This window comes from Boleophthalmus pectinirostris, unplaced genomic scaffold (assembly GCF_026225935.1).
Source record: "Boleophthalmus pectinirostris isolate CB_2022bp ecotype Guang Dong unplaced genomic scaffold, ASM2622593v1 HiC_scaffold_15, whole genome shotgun sequence".
Lineage (NCBI taxonomy): Eukaryota > Metazoa > Chordata > Actinopteri > Gobiiformes > Gobiidae > Boleophthalmus > Boleophthalmus pectinirostris.
The window spans coordinates 16,627,882-16,646,604 of NW_026571070.1; the positions used below are offsets into that span (position 1 = coordinate 16,627,882).

An 18,723-nucleotide genomic window follows, 5' to 3' on the forward strand; every position below is an offset into this window, starting at 1 on the left:
CCCCTTCACCAGAAAAGTTATGCACCTTTAAAATAACAGTATGTAAGATTTTCATTTCAAATTTCATTAAACTTACTTGACCTATATTAACTCTTATCTGCTCTTTTAGACACAGACAACCCATGTTCAGTTATGATTGCAAAACCTTTGTAAAACAGTAAGAGCACATATACATACAGCCTCATTAAGACAGTTTTGTAGTATAAATAGCCACGATTATAAATGAGCCATATAGCCCTGACAGTCTTATAGTCTCTGGCCTGGATAAATTAACACAAACCCAGTGTAAAAAGACTGGGAGAGAGCCTGGGAGACTGTGTTTCCAAGGGGAGACTGCCTGGAGGCCTGGGCTTTGGAAATAAAAGTCTCGCAGCTGTTAGTTGCGCCAAATTCAGACTGGCAACAGTTTATAACTCAAATTAGTGTTGGCTTGGACAGCTGAGGCTAATAATGGAGAGACTAAAGAGAGATGGAGAATAGGGACTTTTAATTGATTATATTACCAAGGCTTATAGCAGGGCTTTGTTTTGTATAGATTTAATTAAACTGTTTAAGTAATACAGCTACATTACAGAAAAGTAGTTAATTAAAATGGCTTTAGTAGATGTACAAGTGTATTTTTAGTATTCTAATAGTTTGTTTTAGTATATGATTAGTGTGAGAATTAACAGAGGAACAATCAAATTATTCATGTTGTTGTGTATTCAAAAAGGTTAAAGCTTCACAATGTAACTTTATTGGTGAGTATTTCTCTAACTACTCGTCACCGTGAAGATGAAGAAATGTTTCACAGTAAAGTATACATTTTTAGCCTGATTCATCAACCGGTTTCACTTTGTGGAAACCGTCTGACCTCACAGCATTAGGATTCATTCGCTTGACGGTAGGTGGGTACTGTTTTTATTTAACCAATCGCTGCTATTTGGTCGTGACGTATGTAATGTGCCGCATTACATTACGGGACTAACTGGTAAATTAAGCTTTTCCCAAATTCCGTAGGAAGAAGGACAACAACGTCTTTCCCCTTGATAAAATTCACCGAATATCCAGCTTTAAATCCTCGATCTCGGGAATCATTGCCAACACAGAAAGTATGGCTCTTCGCTGATTGGCTGGTGTCCGGACTCCCACTTCTGGGGTTCTTGCAAACAGTCTAGTTTATTCCGATTCCTGACCTAGTCACTGGAGAGAAATGAAATTTAGTGGAGGCACTAGGTGGCGCCTGCCTGGCTAACTAATTTTACCTTTCTTGCATGTATTCAATTAAAGGTGTTAAAGATAATGTATTATTATAACTAACAACTTTATTACTGTGAGATGGGAAGCCTCTCCACAGATTTGACCTGTACCTTGGCCTGGTTTGTCTAGATGAAGTTTAATGCCATACTGCACTTTTTATTTATTTACTGGATCTGTAGAACTGTAGAATATCTGGCAAAGCAATATAGAAATGGAAGCAAGTAACCAGAAAAGTTACACAATGTACCTTTACAGGCCCTATATTATTCAGAATTTACTCTTGTGGTTTTAATGCTGTAACCTCCTCAGAAACATACCTGGAGTTGTGTTTTGTTTCATTCACACGTTTGAGTAACCCTTTTTTTATTAGCCTACCTACATCTCAGAAGCTCAAAATGCTCTGCTCCACCTCCAGGTATGTTTTTGACGAGGAGACAACATTGAAACAGAGAACAGAAAATAACAAACATGGGCCCTTTAAACTCAAAACCTCACTGAAAGAACCTTTTATTCCCAGAGTTTTCCAAAACATCTTTACCATTGCCAGATTGGACCATTGCCTTGTCAGTGGCCTTCATGGTTCTTATGGCTTTTATTTTCTTATTTTGTTGTTTGGTCATAGTCATTCTAATGTAAACAGTTAAACTACAGTACCTCAGATGACCATTTTAAACTAGTAAACAATGTAAAATATTAATTGTATTCATGCAGTAATCATGTGGTGTATTATTAGATCAGGCAGTTGTTTGGACCTCTGTAATTCCATTGGATCACATCTAAGACTTGTGTAATTGTATTGAGGATAATGGGTAGAGTTACAACAGCAGAAGCAGGAGCCTGTCTGTGTTATGGAAGGGGAGGGCTTACACATGGGCCAAGTGGGACGGGGGGGTATTTTTAAAAACCATGTGGCATCTGCCCTCCTGACTAAGATAAAGGCTAAATGCTTTGTTAGAAGCCAACAAGTCACTCCAGAAAGAAGCAAGACGAAACCAACATGGATCTTAAAACATTAAACTTTGAAGTCAGCTTGGGGAAGTTGCAGAAAATGTCAAAAGAATTAATTTTACCGGCGAGATTTATTGTTAAAATTTTGAGCACAATTTTGGATTTTGTGTCGAATTTACTGGCCAGGGTTTTAGGCAGCGCTCTGGTGCACCATCACTTTCATCTGCTCCTGTCTGGGATGGTTTTGTTTGGGCCCCTGCTCAGTCTCTGGGTCTCAAAGTACAACATCTTTGCCAACAGTAACAACTACCTGTACAGGTGAGAGCTGTGTACTTCATTTTATATCTATGAAGCACTGGTGGAGTCTCACCTTCCAATTAAAAGTTTGGACACACCCTCTCATTCAGTGTTGTTTTTCTTTACGTGTACTACTTTCTACATTTTAAATCCATGCAGACTTCAAATATATGATGCAAAATATATGGAATTATGTAGCAAAGAACAAGTTGCAAGATTTTTTTTTTTCATATATATATATATCTATCTTGTGTCTAAAATCCTCAAAGTAACCACCCTTTGCTTGTTGGACACTGCTGCAAACCCTTGGCCATCTCTCAGTGAGCTTCCTGAAATGGTTTTCACTTCACAGCTGTGCCTTGTCAGGGTCAAGAAATGCCAGTGCAGACTAAGATTCAAATCAAAGGGTGGCTATTTAATTTATTTTATTTTCTAAAACTAGTTTTGAGTTATTTTAAGGTTTTTTGTTTGCTACATTCCATATCTGTCCATTCATAGTTGCCTTCAATGAGACTCTACAATGTAAATGATTATGTAAATAAAAAAGAAAATGCATTAAAAAGGGTGTCTAAACTTTTGACTTGTAGTGTATATGTTTTTTTTACTGGTTAAATGGTTTATGTAAACAAAAAGAATGCAACCATAGTGTTTTGATTAAGAGAGGAGGGCACTTAAGATCAAGACATCACTACATCATAACTTAGTAACAGCTGAGCATTTGACTGTTAAACCTTCCCATCAGGCAACACTTATGGCAATTATTTTACATATGGCGAAACTGTACTTGTCTGCCAATAAGTTGTCACTATCACATGATTTTAACTGACTTTGACTTTCTGACTGTCTTTATAATTAGAATACACAAAAATACATCTAAATAACCTTACTGTTGCTGCATTTACGTAAATGAACCAACTCAGTCTTTCAAAGGTGCACTACGCAACTTTTTGTGGTGTGGGATGTCTCAATGGAAATGTTGCTGTGCTTGGAATGTTCCACAGTATGGCATTAAACCTCGTAATTATATACTAAGGAAAACAAGTCACCTCTCAGCCACCTCTCACAGGCACTTATTGGCTTGGTTGCATTCCCTGCTTGTCTACAAGGAGAAAGATAAGTTAAATGCCATACTGTGGAACATTCCAGACAATTTAACGATATCTCCATGGAAACAAACAGACCAGAAAGTTACATAGCACACCTTTAAGTGTTTCCAAGTTTCATTCACATCCTAATGAACTTTCTCTTGTAGGAAGTTCCTGCGCTCATCTTGGGGCTGGACCTGCATCCTGACAGGTTCATTCATCCTGGTTCTGTCCCTCACTGCCAGGCGCTCCCTGTCACTCTGTCTGCGTCATCTGTCTCGTCTGCTGGTCGTGGCGGTGCTCTGGTTTGGCCTAAGACGCCTTCTCGCCATTTTAGAGAACGCGGCGGGTGCTTGTTATGAACCAATGCCCCAAGAAGGTGACAGCTCAAATCAGCCTTTACTTTTACTACACGAAGACCTGACCAAGGCCTCCTGTCTCCGAGCAAAAATGCAGTGGAGAGGGTATGAAGTATCTCAAGACATTCTCATCCTTTGTTTATGCTGCCTGCTTATACTTGAGGAGATAAGCGTTTTTAAAGACCACGTAGCGCCTGCCATACCCCTGCAGAAGCCCCCAGGAGCCCCCTTACGCTTCATCTTCCTTCTGTGCACTCTGATACTTGTTATGTGGATGTTTCTGCTGCTTTGCTTGCTTGCACACTTTCCACAGTTCCCAGCGCAGCAGCTAGGGGGCGCTCTGGGGTACCTGACATGGAGAGGACTGTATCAGGGGTGGTACAAGCTAAAGGGGAGCAGGTTTTGTCCTGGGATGCCTGGAGAGGGACTGCTGACTACTGACAATGACAAAAAATAATATCAAACTGTGTATTTTTATGAACTACAACTGTATTTGGTTTGTTGAAGATGTGAAAATGTAAGGTTTTTGCGATGTCAAAAGTTGGTTCTTTAAAAGTGCACTGCGTAATTTTTTTCTTGAAATGACCCTTGCGGTGCCACTAGGTCAGATCTGTGGAAAGGCAATTCTGCTCACAGTAAGGTAAATATTAGGCAAAGTTACGTAATGCACCTTTAACTTGAACTAGTCTAAATGACTGAAGCGAGTTAGAATGAGTTAATATACTAGATATTCATATATATATAAACTGCTACTTACTTTTGCACTAATATGACAATGCAGAGGTGGGACCAAGTCGTTGCTTTGCAAGTCTCAAGTAAGTCTCAAGTCTTTGACCTCAAGCCTGAGTCAAGCCTCAAGTCAAAGACAGGCAAGTCCAAGTCGAGTCTCGGGTCACTGGCCCATAAGTCCAAGTCAAGTCCAAGTTGTCTGCTGTTAGTGTCAAATCATTTCAAGTCTTTAAACCAAAGTACCAAATATTGCTTTGGTTTTTTTAATATATATGAATTTTAAACATTATTATTATTATTTTAATTGTATTTAAAAAATATATATATATATATATTTATATGAGTATTTATAGGGTATATAAGAGTTGTAGAAATGTAATTTTTTCCTTTTTAAATGTCTTGACGAGATCTTGTGTGAATCATTACGGTCAAAATAGAAAGAATTCAGTTTTAAAAGTGCTTCTCGAGTCTTCTCAAGTCACAGGCCTCAAGTCCAAATCGAGTCCCAAATGTTAGCCCATTTTATCAAGTCAAGTCCTAAAAATACTGACTCAAGTCTGACTTGTGTACTTGTGTACACTGTGTGAATGTGTGTGTGTGAATTGGGTGAGTGGTTCCTTGTTGTAAAGCGCTTTGAGTGCCTTGAAGGTGGAAAAGCACTATAAAAAATGTGACCATTTACCATTTTACTTGAGTCTAAGTCACGACTTGCAAGTCCCCACCTCTGTGACAATGTGACTGTTTTTTTTTCTTGCACTTAACTATTAAAGCTTCTTGTTATATTTGTACTTTTTGTATTTCACTCATAAATAACACTGTACAATAATGAAACACCATTAGAACAAAAATGTAATGATTTATTTTGAACTACGAACCCAAAAATATATCCAACCTGATCAGATCACAGACTGTAATGTTAATAGTTAAATCTGTATCAAAACACCAGTTGCATCGGTTGTTATGGAAACAGGAGCAGTAAATGAGTTTAGTAGATGGGAGCTTTGCCGTCGCCTTTTGGTTTCTTGATCTTGACGTAGTTTTTGGTGATGATGTCGAACAGCACAGCCTGAAGAGAAAAAAAAAACATTCAAATTAATCTGCAAAACTATGAAAAAGACATATTATTACATAAACGTATTACTTATTATATACACTATTTTAGGGTTAGTATAGTCTTCAGTCTGTATCTCAAAATTGTATGTAATTCTTTGGCTTATTGCTGACAATTTCTAAAATTTACTTGCTAAATGTGAAAATATTTTTGTATTTCAAAAAGGTGTACAAAGACTTTTCTGTTATTTGATCTGCTACTTTCTTGTCTTCAAGATGTGTTTGCTTTGCTTGGAATGTTCATCAGCATTAAACTTGTATATCTCCATGGAGATAAACAAGTGACACAACTAGTTCAAGTTACAGGTCATATCTTACAGATATTTTTCGTGTATTTCTTAAGCCCAGACCTGTCACAATATCACATTTTAAGCAGGTTATATTGCTGCTGAGATAAACATGGATATTGTCACTGATACAACAACAATAATGCAAAATAATGTATTTTGAAATAGACAGTATTGATAAACTGAGCTTCAACAAATAAATAACAGAATCAACCAATAATTAACCACAGAAGTCACCTATTCAACTTTTAAAGCTCAACTCTTTCCGTATTGCAACAAAAATACCCCAAGTTTCCACACTTCTACAAAGAAAATGTACAGACAATAAATATTGAGCCCAGAATACACTGCTAAAGGTTTATGGTTTATGGTGACAGACCTACTTGAGCCATAAATACATAAAGAAAATCAATACATCTCCATGGAAACAAGAATGTGACAGACCCCTCGACTAAAAAAGTTGCATAGTGCACCTTTAAAGTTTTATTAGTTATTCTTTATTTAGTGCCACTCTCTGAACTCCATTAACACATTCGCTCTGTATTCCCCTGCTACAGACAAACAGTCCAACGGTTGTGATAAATAAATGAGGCTGATCTATAGAGACATTATAGTGTTAAATGGCATCAACTGTCACTAACAGCCCCAGACTCGTTCATTAACGGCATCACAACATGACAACAGGGAAAAAGGGTGATTAATGAGCAGAATATAGGGCACTAATCCATTTAACACAAGCAAAGCAATTAGTATAATTACTCTTCTATTAGTGAGAAATGGATTTGACTCATCTGCTGGGACAAGGTACAAGACGTATACGTGACAGGAAACACAGATAGAAATAAACTGTCAAAGGGAATTTTTACACAATTTTCTCTTATGTAAGGGATAATCATTTGTCCTGTCATCATTATATCATTTTTGCCCTGTTTTTCCTTACAACCTCTTGTATATTGCTGAATTACTGTATTACTTATTTCTATTTTTATTCTATTTTACTTGTAAATATACATTTATATATTTATGCTTTATTCTCTTGCTATTTTTGCTACTTATTTAGAATTTATTATTATCATTTATATATTTTTATTCTCTTTGTTATTATAATGTGATGAGTGAGCTACTGTGTCCAAGTAATTTCCCTTGTGGATCAATAAAGTTTGTCTAAGTCTAAGTTTAAGTCTAATTATGTAACTTTTCTGGAAGAGGGTCAGCCAACTGCTTGTCTCCATGGAGATGTCATTACTTTTCCTGTATTGTTGTTGGTATTATATCTTAAACTCATTTTTATCCAAGCTGATGAAGACAAGCTGGTGACAATTTACAGGGCAGATCTGTGGAGAGGCAGGTAATATTTGAAATGAAAACACCTATAATTGAATACATGTAGGATGGTTATGTTTAAAGCCATATTGTGTAATATTCCAGGCATAGCAATGACATCTCCATGGAGACTAGAAGGTAAAAAGCCCTCTACCAGAAAAAAATGACATAGTGCACCTTTAGGATATGAATAGAAATATAATGTAATGAGAGAATATCTTACATAGATGTTGCGTATCTCCAGGACTATGAGGCGGAGTTCACAGTACAGAAACTGGTCAAGCTGATGCACCAACTCTCTGTAGTCGCCCTGAATGAAATAAATAATAATTATATTTAGGAAACAGTTAATATGCATGTGAGGCTAAAACTATAGAAATACATTAAACAATGTAACAAAGTAAGATTAGGGATGTAATGATATCCAACTCTCTCAGTATGATATCTTGATATGCATCTCACGGTATGATATTTATTGCGATAGTTTGGAGAGGAAATTTTTTTGCTTTTAAATTACCTTGACAAGATTTTGGTGTGAATTATTTCCGTCATAATCCCAAGAATTCAAGTATAAAAACATATTTCTTCATGTTGTCTGCACTGAAATGAATCATGGGATATGTAGTTCCCAATGTTCATAAGCTGTTGTTACTATAAAACAATGCATTTAAGCAAAGGAACTTATGATTCGATATTTTGTGACAGCCCACGATATTATTGTGAGACATTTGATGATACAATATGCCTAGTAAACATGATATAATTTGGAAATAACTTGATGAACCTACCACATGAGGGCTCTTGGCAGCCTTGGCCACAGCATCTCCTCTTTCATTGGAATATCTAACAAATCAGAAATGCAATATTAAAAAATATAATAATAACAAACTTATTTATTTCTTATTTTAACAAACGTTGTAATACAAACATCTCTGTTACTATTATCAGCACATTTCACAAACTTTATAATATTTTTCTCATGAATTTGTGCAGCCCTAGAGGTTATGGTTTATCTTTGAATATACTGTCCGGACACGACACTAGTGTAGACAGTTGTGTAACTTCTTTCAGTTGAGATGACTTCAGCAAATTTCTAAAACACAACTGTAGCCTTAAGATAAGACTTGATACAACCATTTGTATCTATTTTTGACTTATGACAAGTGCCATCTTTGTAAAAAATCAGAACGTGGTATACTGAATATGCCTCATAACATCATCATTTTTTAGTATAATTAAAGTGGCTAGATATAAGCTCATTAGAAAACGCTTCACTGCTTTGTGTTGTTTTCTTACTTTGCCAGGAGAGTTTGGAAAGCCTCAATCTTAGTGCGTGTGTTGGTCAGAAGTTCAAACACTTTTTCCTGTTGGATAAAAACAAAAAATATAACTTTAAATATTTTGTTTAACTAATCTAAGCAAACAAACAATAAGAGATTAAATATTATAACTAACCTGAACGGCGACTCCGAAGTTGTTCCCATCTTCCACTTTGGGGACCTGCAGCTGCATCCACAATGACACCTAAAACATAAGAGAGGGAGGATACTTTAGGCTGCAATGCTCAACCCAATCTGGTTTTGATGTTGTTTTAACTATTGTCATAAGCTTGTTTAACTGATCAAATTGTATAACTGAATTAAGATCCAGTCATATCAAATTATTAGCTTGGCTCTTTTTAAACTGACAGGTCCACAGCCAGTCCTCTGTTAGGAAAAACATGCGCTTTGTTCAGAATAAAGTCAACTTATATCTATGTTAAAAAGCGCTGATTAAAATTGCAATTATGATTGAAAGCCACTTTGTTTGTTTTTATTAATTGTTAAGTACAAAAATAAATCATATATGGAACAACCTCTTGTATGTAATTGTATTGTTAATTTTGCCATATTGTCCAGTGCTACGTGGCTATAATGTCTGGTTAATGTTGACATCTGTCTGAGCGATAAAGAGCTTATATGATACAGATTTGTAGGATTTACGTCTTGCCCATATGAAGGTCATTTCTGGATGAATTGTGGGTTTATTTTGCCAGTCTTAAACATAACTGTTAACGGCAGAAGGGATTTTGATTTTTATGTAGATTTTGATTTTTGGAAATGTGGTGAGTTAATTGGAATTTCCCTAATTATATAAATAGCATCAGTGAGGCCCAGCGAGGGGGGCTGGAGGGGGCTGTGAGCAGATGATAAGGAGGAGTGCTGTTGGCCTCGTTAGTTTTGGTTTAACTGTCACTGAAATCTATCTGGAAACAAGGTTTAGCAACTTCAGCCAAACACAAACATTCACTTCAATCACTTTGAATGGATTTTGAAAATTAAATTAACTATGCCAACTACAAACACTAGTAGTATTATTATATTTTATAGACTATCTTGTAGACTTTCCTAGTTTTCTATTCCTATAGATGTTATTGCTTTGCCTAGAATGTTCCACAGTATGGCACTGCATGAAGATAAGCAGGTGACAATACAAGACCAAGTTACAGGTCAGGTCTGTGGAGAGAGGAGACCGTGCTCACTGTACAGAAAGCATGTCTTTCAAGATATTATTGTTGTTTTTAGTGTTGTGTTCTTCATGTGTGAGTTTTTTTTATCCAATAGAGAATCCGTAATTGAATAAATTCAAAAGAGAAATGGTTAATGCCACATTATGGCACATTCCAGGCAAAGCCGGTGGCAAACCCTCCATCAGAAACAATACTTTAAATACTGTCAATGTCAACATAGATTATGGTTTCATACATCAGTCAATACTGATATGGGGTAGGGAGTAGGGACATTCTTTGTTACTCATAAAGGAACACACAAAAAAGTCAAGCCATTTCTGAATGTAACAAGAATTTACATGTAATTGTAACTTATGTAATGTAAACTTCATACTTTAGACTGTAACGTTTTTAATGTTGTTTCCTCATCAAAAACATACTTGGGAGTTGAGTTTCATTCACACATGTCTAACACACAAACCCTGCATATTTAGACTGTGTTCTTCTCTCAAACAAATAAAACAACAACACTTTATTCCCCCTTGTGATGTCAGGTGGTAAGACAGTTTTTAAACTCCAAACACCTTCACTAAAATCATTTGGATGATTTCAGCCCTGAAATTGCCAATCTCTACTGACCAAAAGGTAAAAGGAGCTGTTAACCTGAAAATCATAGGGTGGTGAGATCATAGGGTGGAACAGAGCATTTTGAGCTTTGGAGATGTAGACAGACTAATAATAAAAGGTTACTCAAACAAAACACAACACCAGATCTGTTTTTGAGGAGGTAAAAACATTATAACATGGCAAAAGTTCACGAGAATCAATTTTGTGTAATATACAAAAGCATTAAATACTGTCACTGTCAACCATCGATACGATTATGATCTTATGCTGCTCCTGAAACAGCAGTCAGTATTAATGTGAGCTAGGGGAGTAGGGACATTAAAAAAAAAATACTAGTTAGTTTATAAGGAACACTGTAAAAAAAAGTAAGTCAAGCAATTTTTGAATTGTTGCTGATTCAAGAATAATTATGTAATTATAACTTATTACGTTATGCAATTTTGGGCTGTAATATGTTTAAAAGTTCCTGCTGAAGGTGCCTGGACTGACCGTGTTGAGCTTCTCCTTCAGAGTGCTGATCTGGCTCTTGGTGTTTTTCAGCAGACCCTCCACAGTCTCGTTCACGCAGATGGGACCACAAGGAGGCCCTGAAGGACACCACAGGACTCCCATTTATCATAATACATCATAAGTGTAATCCCAATACAAAAACATGAATCATCTTTAATAAGAAGTTCATTTAAAGTTAGTGATTAAAGTGAGGGTAAAGTGAGGGTACTTCAGATACACACAATATACAATCAATCAATGAAATCCAAGAGCAACTAACTAAAAAAAAAAACTAAATAAAGAGATCCAAGTCAGTAATTATCTAAGCGAACCAAACCTCACCCTCTAAAACCAGTTCAAAATATTAAACTGGTTTGTGAACACAATATTGGTAACGTGTCTTACTCAAAAACTCAAACAACTGCACTTAACTGGGAGTAAAACCTCTGACCCTCTGATTAGCGGCCTAAAGACACAACAACAGAACTTTGTCTGAGCAGGAATTAAGCTTCCAATCTTTGAGTTGGTGAACAATAGCTCAAATCACTGTGGTGACACCCTACCACTGGGCTCCTGAGCAAAACCCTTTGCTTGTAGTGTCTGCATTCAGAGTTAAAGTTTTTTGCTTATGTATGGGTCCAGAATTATGAAAAGTTCCCATACCAATTAAGCAAAACTAAATTAAAGATGCTCTACACTCTAAGTTTTTATTAAAGTTAATCTTTGCTTATATTGTGCATTCTGAGCATCCAATTTTTTTTAGTTTCTAAGCACTTTTTGTCATGTTGGTAATGAGAACAACAACTAGTGCACTCACTAACCACACATTTCATGACAATAAATTTTGACTTCAAGAGCTGCTTATACAATATACACTACTGGTCATAAATTTTAAAACACCACACTTTTTCCAGTTTTTTACTGTTTACTGTTGAACAAAAAGTATTCTAAACTTTATTCATGAAACATCTGCCAAAGGTGGACACTAACAGCTGAACACACTCGTGGCCTTTTTTTTTTACAATAGAAATCAAATATTCTTCAGAAAGTTGTTCCCAAGTCTGTCGCAGAAGTTCCCATAAATGTGTGGCACTTGAAGGTTGCTTGGCTTTCACTTTTCTGTTCAGTACATCCCAAACCAGCTCGATGAGGTTTTTCTGGAGACTGCACTAGACACTCCATGTTTTTCCATGTTTTTTTACCCTGAGGTAGTTTTGGCAGAGCTTGGACTTGTGTTTTGTATCTCTTATTTTTTTAAAAACCTCTGTCTGTTCAGTACTTACCTTTGTACTCTTCATTGGACTTGAATGAGTTGAATTGCAATAAATAACTGGAAAAATGACGATGTTCTAAAATTTTTGACCAGTAGTGTTTATCTGTAGGCCAATTTGTCTCAGATACATGGGAAAAAAATTTGGCCCTTTCATTTTCCATTAGTCAACAGTCCTCAAAATGGTCCCATAACAGTAAGCTGAAACACTATGAATACTGTACCTGCGTCCTCTTCTTTTTCTCCGCCCTTGTCTTTCTCTCCTTTCTTCTTCTCCTCCTAAAACAAAAGACCAGACGGCAGCAGGTCACGCACTGTTCTCTGACAATTTATCTCTACGACAGCTCACCCACATGCGTTACTTCTGACCAGACGAAGACTTCACGAGTTCATTTTTTTTCATTTTTATGCATATGAAATTCAACCTAGTTTCTGCTTTTTGCTCAAGGCTTTAGCTTTGAAACCCACAGTCTCAAATGAGCGGCTGCTAACACACTCCCAACCCATTTTCCCCTCATAAAGGTTTTGGCAGAAATTACTCTTTCCTTCAGTAAATCCACTTGTATCAAATGGACATAAACACTCAGTGAAATATAGGAGTAATTCAAAGGTCATGTCAATTACTGAATACATTTTCCTTTCTATTAAGTTCACTATTTTCTGGGACAAATAAAAGGTCTCATTAGGTTAGAGATTGCAGTTGATTAGTCTGTTTTTGATTGACGAGGAGTCCATTTTAGAGGACTATATAAAAACAAGAAGTCCAAAAAGCTCAGTCTTAAAAAGTCAATGAACATAATTATTGATCATTATATTTTATCTTAAGCTTGTTTTTCAATTGTTGATGTCATCAGTGGTGTCCTGCATTTAATTATATAGTTATTTCATGACATACTGGGAAAATAATGTTGCTTTTATTATTGAAAGAGTTCACTATCTGACTATGTTGATCCAGCCACACCACAAAATCTGCATATTTTCCGGTGGAGAGACAGACCACCTGCTTCTGTCCATAAAAATGTTTTTGCTTTGCCTGGAATGTTCCACAGTATGACATTAAATATATCCATGAATTAATCTACCACTTATTCCATTACAGGTGTCTTTATTGTGCAAAAATTTTATGAAAAAACATGCATTTTTACTGTGAAACGGGGTCACCTTGTCAACTTGCCCTGGTGTGTCACTTGTCTCCACGGAGATAGAAATACTGTGTCATACTGTGGAACATTCCAGGTGATACATCCATGTAGATGAGCATGTGGCAGACCCTCCTCCAGTGCACCTTCAGTAATTAAGTCATTTTTAGCCTGCCCCAGTCTCAATTAAACACTACAGGCTTATTCATTGTGCTGCCATCTGACACTCACTGATATAAACACAATTTTAAACCAGTTTATTAACAACATAATTATGCAAAAGGAAAGAGCAACTTGTCTTAAAACCATGGCTCCTTTATATACCGCATAAACTGAAATACTGATAGACCATCTGAGCATCCCCCGTCTGAACAAATAGCATAAGCAGAAAAAAGGATTCGATGCCAACTGAACACATAATTGACAGCAGCTCGAGATGTCAAATCAGACAAAAATAAAAGGCCACTCATTGCCAATTTGTAAAAACCCAGACCTTGGCAATTTACAGAGCGATCAGTTTCCACGGCAACCACAGATTTTCCTCTCTCAATCTTTTTATGAAACGCAATTAAATTAAACCCTTGGAACACACACTAAGAGGCGCGCAATGCTGAACGACAGGCACTTCTTATAATGACACCTTTCACATTTATAATATAATCAAGCACAAGTACTGTTTATTTTCCCCCCGACCTCTTAAGCTGCTCCACTCTTTATTTGCCTAATTGCCACTTGGTGAATATTACCTAATTAGTCAATTATATCAAACGAACAAAGAGAGCTCAGATCTATGTCACTACAAACCCAGCTCTGTAATTGGCATTTAAAATCGAGTGGTATTTTCTTGTACTTTAAAGGCAAATGAAAGTGGTACAGTGATTCACTTAGTAGTATATTATATATTATATTATTATATATAATATATATACACACACATTTACACACATATATATGGTGCACCTTTATGTATATAGTACTTAGAACACCTCTTTCTTTCTCTGCACTATTTTTCAAAAGAACATGCCTTTTTTAAGAGGAGTCCTGCGGGAGTCTTCTTAAAAGCGTGGAGTTTTTAAAAACATTTTCTTTAAAGAAGACATTGTGCTTGTGTATGCTATAGAGCAATAATCTATGACATTTGTAGATTATTATGTTATAGTTTAAATTATACCATTGTCAGTTAAAATTCTCACTGCACGTCGGGTGTTCTAGAGTTAAAACAGTGTAAAGCACTGCTCCTCGTTGTTTAATCGTTGCATATTCATCTAAAACGACTTGATAAAAGAAACAAATCTGCCAACTTCAGCATTAGAAAATGCGGTGCCCAGTGAGAGCTGACGCCGCCATAAACACCATCACAAAAAAGGATACAGAGTAGGCATATGCCCGTGGCGGTGAAAACAAGGATTGATCATCAATATGGTGTCTTGAAAATAAGCGATTAAAGATTGCTCAACATGCACAAATGACTCCACTCAATGCAACTTCAGATCAGTAAATGGTGATGGGAAACAACTACAACATGGCTAAAAGCTCTAAAAAGTCAATTCTGCATAATAGGTCTGCTTTAAAAAGTTTTCAGATAAGTGCCTCTCTTCCAACGCACCTGTCTCACAGTCAGTCATGCTGAGTCTATGCAGAAATTGTATTTGCAATAAGAAATATTTTTAAATGCACAAATGTTAAAGTTGGTCATTTATATTAGAGGCCAGATTCATCATCATACTGTTACATATTTAACATGGTACTCACTTCCTCCTTCTTTTTGCGCTTGGCCTCCTCTTTGGCTGGATCAGGCATCGGGATGTCCAACAGGACCTTCAGAGTCTCCAGGTCTTTGCAAATGAAGGAGGTCTGAAAAATATGCAAAACATGAGATGAAGCTTATAACAACAAATAAATGGGTTTGCATACTGAAATATGGCAGATATCTAGTCCTTCTTTCTGTCAATGAATTCAATATTAAAGATGCACTGTAACTTTTCTGATGGAGGGCCCACCATCAGTTTGTCTTCATGAAGATGTAGTTGCATTCATTGCCTGGAATGCTCCATAGTATGGCATTAAACCTATCTATCTAGCATTTATTTAATTATAGGTGTTTTAATACCTTGAAAACCATGCACCTCTCCCCAGATCTGACCAGTAACTAGGCAAAGCATTAATATCTCTGTAACAAGACAAGCAGGTGGTATGGCCTTCACCAGAAAAGTTACAGAGAGCACCTTTAATAACCATTTTATAGAGAACTACAGAAAATCAACAAAAACAAGGTGCTTTCCCTAATTTATACTAATAAAGAGAATATAAAACCAATGAAATGTAAATAATAATAACAATAATGAATAGGCAAATTTTAATACCGTTAACATCAACTGCATCTCTTCAATCTTCTGAGGAAAAAATGTTTTCACCAACTCCTCAGCCTACACGGAAGCATAAGAGATCATTTACAGATAATAATGGGAAGAATTTAAGACACAAAACTTGGAATATGAACTTTAAAAAATAGATTACATGGCAGATATAATGTGATGTGTTGAAGGAAAACGGATTTTACATGTGAATAACAAGGAAGTGAAACAGAAACCACGTAAATACCTCTTTGTTAAGATTTTGGCAGAAGCTATCCACCTGAAATACACAAATACAGACATTCATTTACAACAATATGCAATGTTGTTGGGCACAAATGTAGTTAAAACAAGTGTTATTGATAAAGACGAGAGAATAGATGATTGACAGCCCCAACCCCTATAATGCCCCCCGCCGCTATATGACTCAGCTAAGTCACATGTAAGCTAACAACAAAACAACTAAAACAATGGTCGTAAGAAATATAGAAAAAAACACAGATTTTTTTAAGTGTTATTTTGTGCAATACGTGCATGAATCGTCTCACCTGTTGCTTTGTGTCGGGACGAACATTTAGAGACGTCATGATGAATCTGTGATCAAAAAGCGTAAAAATGTGTTAAAATGCAACGACAAAATAAAACATCTATACGATTTGTAACTCAAACCAGTAATTCAATGCTAAGAAAATGCGAAAGAAATATACTCACTGTTAGTCAGCAATACATAAAGAAAATGAAAGTAAACGCACCAGTTCCGTACTTTCCCATTTGGAAGTTGCGCCCTGTTGCATCATGGGTGTTGTAGTTTTAATAAGACGCGTGCATTTCATTTTTTTTTTTTTAGACAAAAATTAGGCATATGTGTGTCATTTTATAGAGTTGTCTTTTATATTAAGTTAAAGTTAAAAGTTATTGGCCTATATACAGGGCTGATTGAATGTAATTATCAAATATTTAAGAAAGGAGATTTGTATGGGTTTTGACCATATTCTGCATAGATGCGCGCATTGTTGTATGTAGATCTATTAATGGGCAACTATTTATTCAGTGTATATCCATTGCTTATGCTCACTTTCCCCTTTCAAAACCTCCCTTTGCACCTTCATAAAGGTTGTACCAACTTTGTCCACAAGATGGCACTGTTCCTCTTATTATGGTACAGTACTGAGCTTAAATCAGGCTCACTATCTTTCTTCAAAGTCATGCACATAGTCTTTTGGATTTGTTGTGCTTTTGTATTTTTATAGACTTTTGGATATGCGTAGGCCCATTACATCATAAAATCTACTAACAACAACAACAACAACAACAACAACAAGACAGTTATTCTGACAAAAAAAGTCCTGATTTTGGTGGTTTTCAGATGCTACAATGTGATGATGCCATACTTTGATGATATTGTACTTTTACTGCCATAAAATAGCCAAAAGTCAGACTTAATGCACAAATGTTGAGCCTGATCATTTCTATTAGAGACTAGATCTAAGAACTAATTGTACTACCTAGAAAAAATCTATAATGTAAGAATATTCATTTTTGTTTATCCCTGTTTTGTCTCATTCATACATTTGAGTAACCCTTTATTATTAGTCTGTCTGCATCTTCAGCGCTCAAAATGCCCTGCTCCATCATAACATGGATCAGACAAAAAGACCTAGCTGTCTGTAACCTAGCAAGAAGACCACAGCTGTTTGAAAATGTTGCCAGATTTGCCACAAACTGTATTTTCCTTCAGGTTAAATCATGCAGTCAGTAACAGCTCTGTGTACATTTATCTCAGCATTGATTGGTCAGTCAATAAAACTCAGGTCAAAGAGCTTCTGGTGTCAGGGCTTTCTGCTGCTATCGCACGATGATGCAGGAGTTGTGTGTCAGAGTTGACCCAAAAAGACTGGACCAAGAGCTGGTATCATAAGGGACAGAATAGACGTCAGGCACAAGGTAAATAAACAGCCATGTGGACCTTACCCTAAAACAAAGTGGGGCACTTGCTTCATGGGGACTTTGGTTCAACACAAATGTTCATGAGTGACTTTTAAAGTGAGATTTGAAAGTTGCACAAGTTTTCTTTTGGTCTGTCCACCACCTGCTTGTCTCCATATTGTTGTACCTGAAATGTTGCGTACTGTGGCATTAAACTGATCTGTCTTACATTTATTAAAGTACAGGTGTTTTTATTAATCAAAAACATGCATGTATTCTTACGGCGAGTGATTACCTCCTCACAGATATGATTTGTAACATGATGCTGTGGTGTTGTAACCTGTTTGTGCCCAAAGAGATGAATGTTAAAATCATTACACAGAAACTTCAAGAGACATCCTACCCCAGAAAGGTTACATATTGCACCTTTAAGAATGAGTAAAATTGAACGATGTCTATTTTTGATGTGCCTGGTAAGAATGTAACATTTGTAAAACTATGGACAGGAGATAACAAACAATAGTATGTGAAAATGTTTATAGGAACTATTCATGGGTTTCAGTGTTTTAGTGTGGAAGCCATTTTGAGGACTTCTGACCATTGAAGAGATTTAATACTTTGTTTTCATATACATCGCAGATAGGAAAGAGAGGTTGTAATTAATATCTCCCTGTGTCATAAAGATATTGTTTGAATCCAAAGGTTAAAGGTCGCACGTGTTGAATGCATGTGCTGCATTACTTTGCATTGATTGTGAATTGATTGAGTGGGTGATCAATAGACTTTGTTTCATTAAATTGATGGCTGTTGTTGAGGAAAGTTTAAATGTCCCCAGGGAGAGAGAAAGAGAGAGAGAGAGAGAGAGAGAGAGAGAGAGAGAGAGAGAGAGAGAGAGAGAGAGAGAGAGAGAGAGAGAGAGAGTAAGGAAAATAGACAAAGTGAGAATAGAAAGAATAGAGAGAAGAAAGAGAAGAAAGAGGGAGAAAGAGGGAGAGGAAAAGAGACAGAGTGAAAAAGAGAGAAGAGAGAGAGGAGAGTTGGGGGTAAGAAAGA

General features: G+C 36.3%; 2 protein-coding genes across 3 annotated transcripts; one reads left to right on the forward strand and one right to left on the reverse strand.

Annotated features, from left to right (window-relative positions):
* Positions 1-2,191: 2,191 nt before the first annotated feature.
* On the forward strand, positions 2,192-5,500 carry LOC110166309 (fat storage-inducing transmembrane protein 1). The gene is made up of 2 exons (XM_020931542.2): positions 2,192-2,505; positions 3,737-5,500. Exons 1-2 carry the CDS (start codon positions 2,237-2,239, stop codon positions 4,383-4,385), a joined length of 918 nt encoding a protein of 305 aa, XP_020787201.2. The 5' UTR covers positions 2,192-2,236; the 3' UTR covers positions 4,386-5,500.
* psme1 (proteasome activator subunit 1) lies at positions 5,494-16,524 on the reverse strand. Of its 2 annotated transcripts, none has more exons than XM_055150960.1 (12): positions 16,456-16,524; positions 16,293-16,338; positions 15,992-16,024; positions 15,754-15,816; positions 15,143-15,244; positions 12,476-12,530; positions 10,982-11,079; positions 8,833-8,901; positions 8,674-8,741; positions 8,166-8,220; positions 7,601-7,687; positions 5,494-5,723 (listed from the first exon to the last, which is right to left on the reverse strand). In XM_055150960.1, exons 2-12 carry the CDS (start codon positions 16,329-16,331, stop codon positions 5,643-5,645), a joined length of 750 nt encoding a protein of 249 aa, XP_055006935.1. In that variant the 5' UTR covers positions 16,332-16,338; positions 16,456-16,524; the 3' UTR covers positions 5,494-5,642. The 2 variants fall into 2 exon arrangements, with proteins under 2 accessions (XP_055006935.1, XP_055006936.1); XM_055150961.1 differs by having other exon boundaries at positions 16,497-16,518.
* Positions 16,525-18,723: the final 2,199 nt, after the last annotated feature.

What these genes read in the sequence shown, in the direction of transcription:
- LOC110166309 (XM_020931542.2), top strand. Translation starts at nt 2,237, where the DNA reads ATGGATCTTAAAACATTAAACTTTGAAGTCAGCTTGGGGAAGTTGCAG. An exon ending in AGTAACAACTACCTGTACAG is followed by an intron (nt 2,506 to 3,736) that starts GTGAGAGCTGTG and finishes TTTCTCTTGTAG; the next exon opens with GAAGTTCCTGCGCTCATCTT.
- psme1 (XM_055150960.1), bottom strand. Translation starts at nt 16,331, where the DNA reads ATGACGTCTCTAAATGTTCGTCCCGACACAAAGCAACAG. An exon ending in GCCAAAATCTTAACAAAGAG is followed by an intron (nt 15,817 to 15,991) that starts GTATTTACGTGG and finishes GCTTCCGTGTAG; the next exon opens with GCTGAGGAGTTGGTGAAAAC. An exon ending in TGGAGATACGCAACATCTAT is followed by an intron (nt 5,724 to 7,600) that starts GTAAGATATTCT and finishes TTTTCTCTTCAG; the next exon opens with GCTGTGCTGTTCGACATCAT.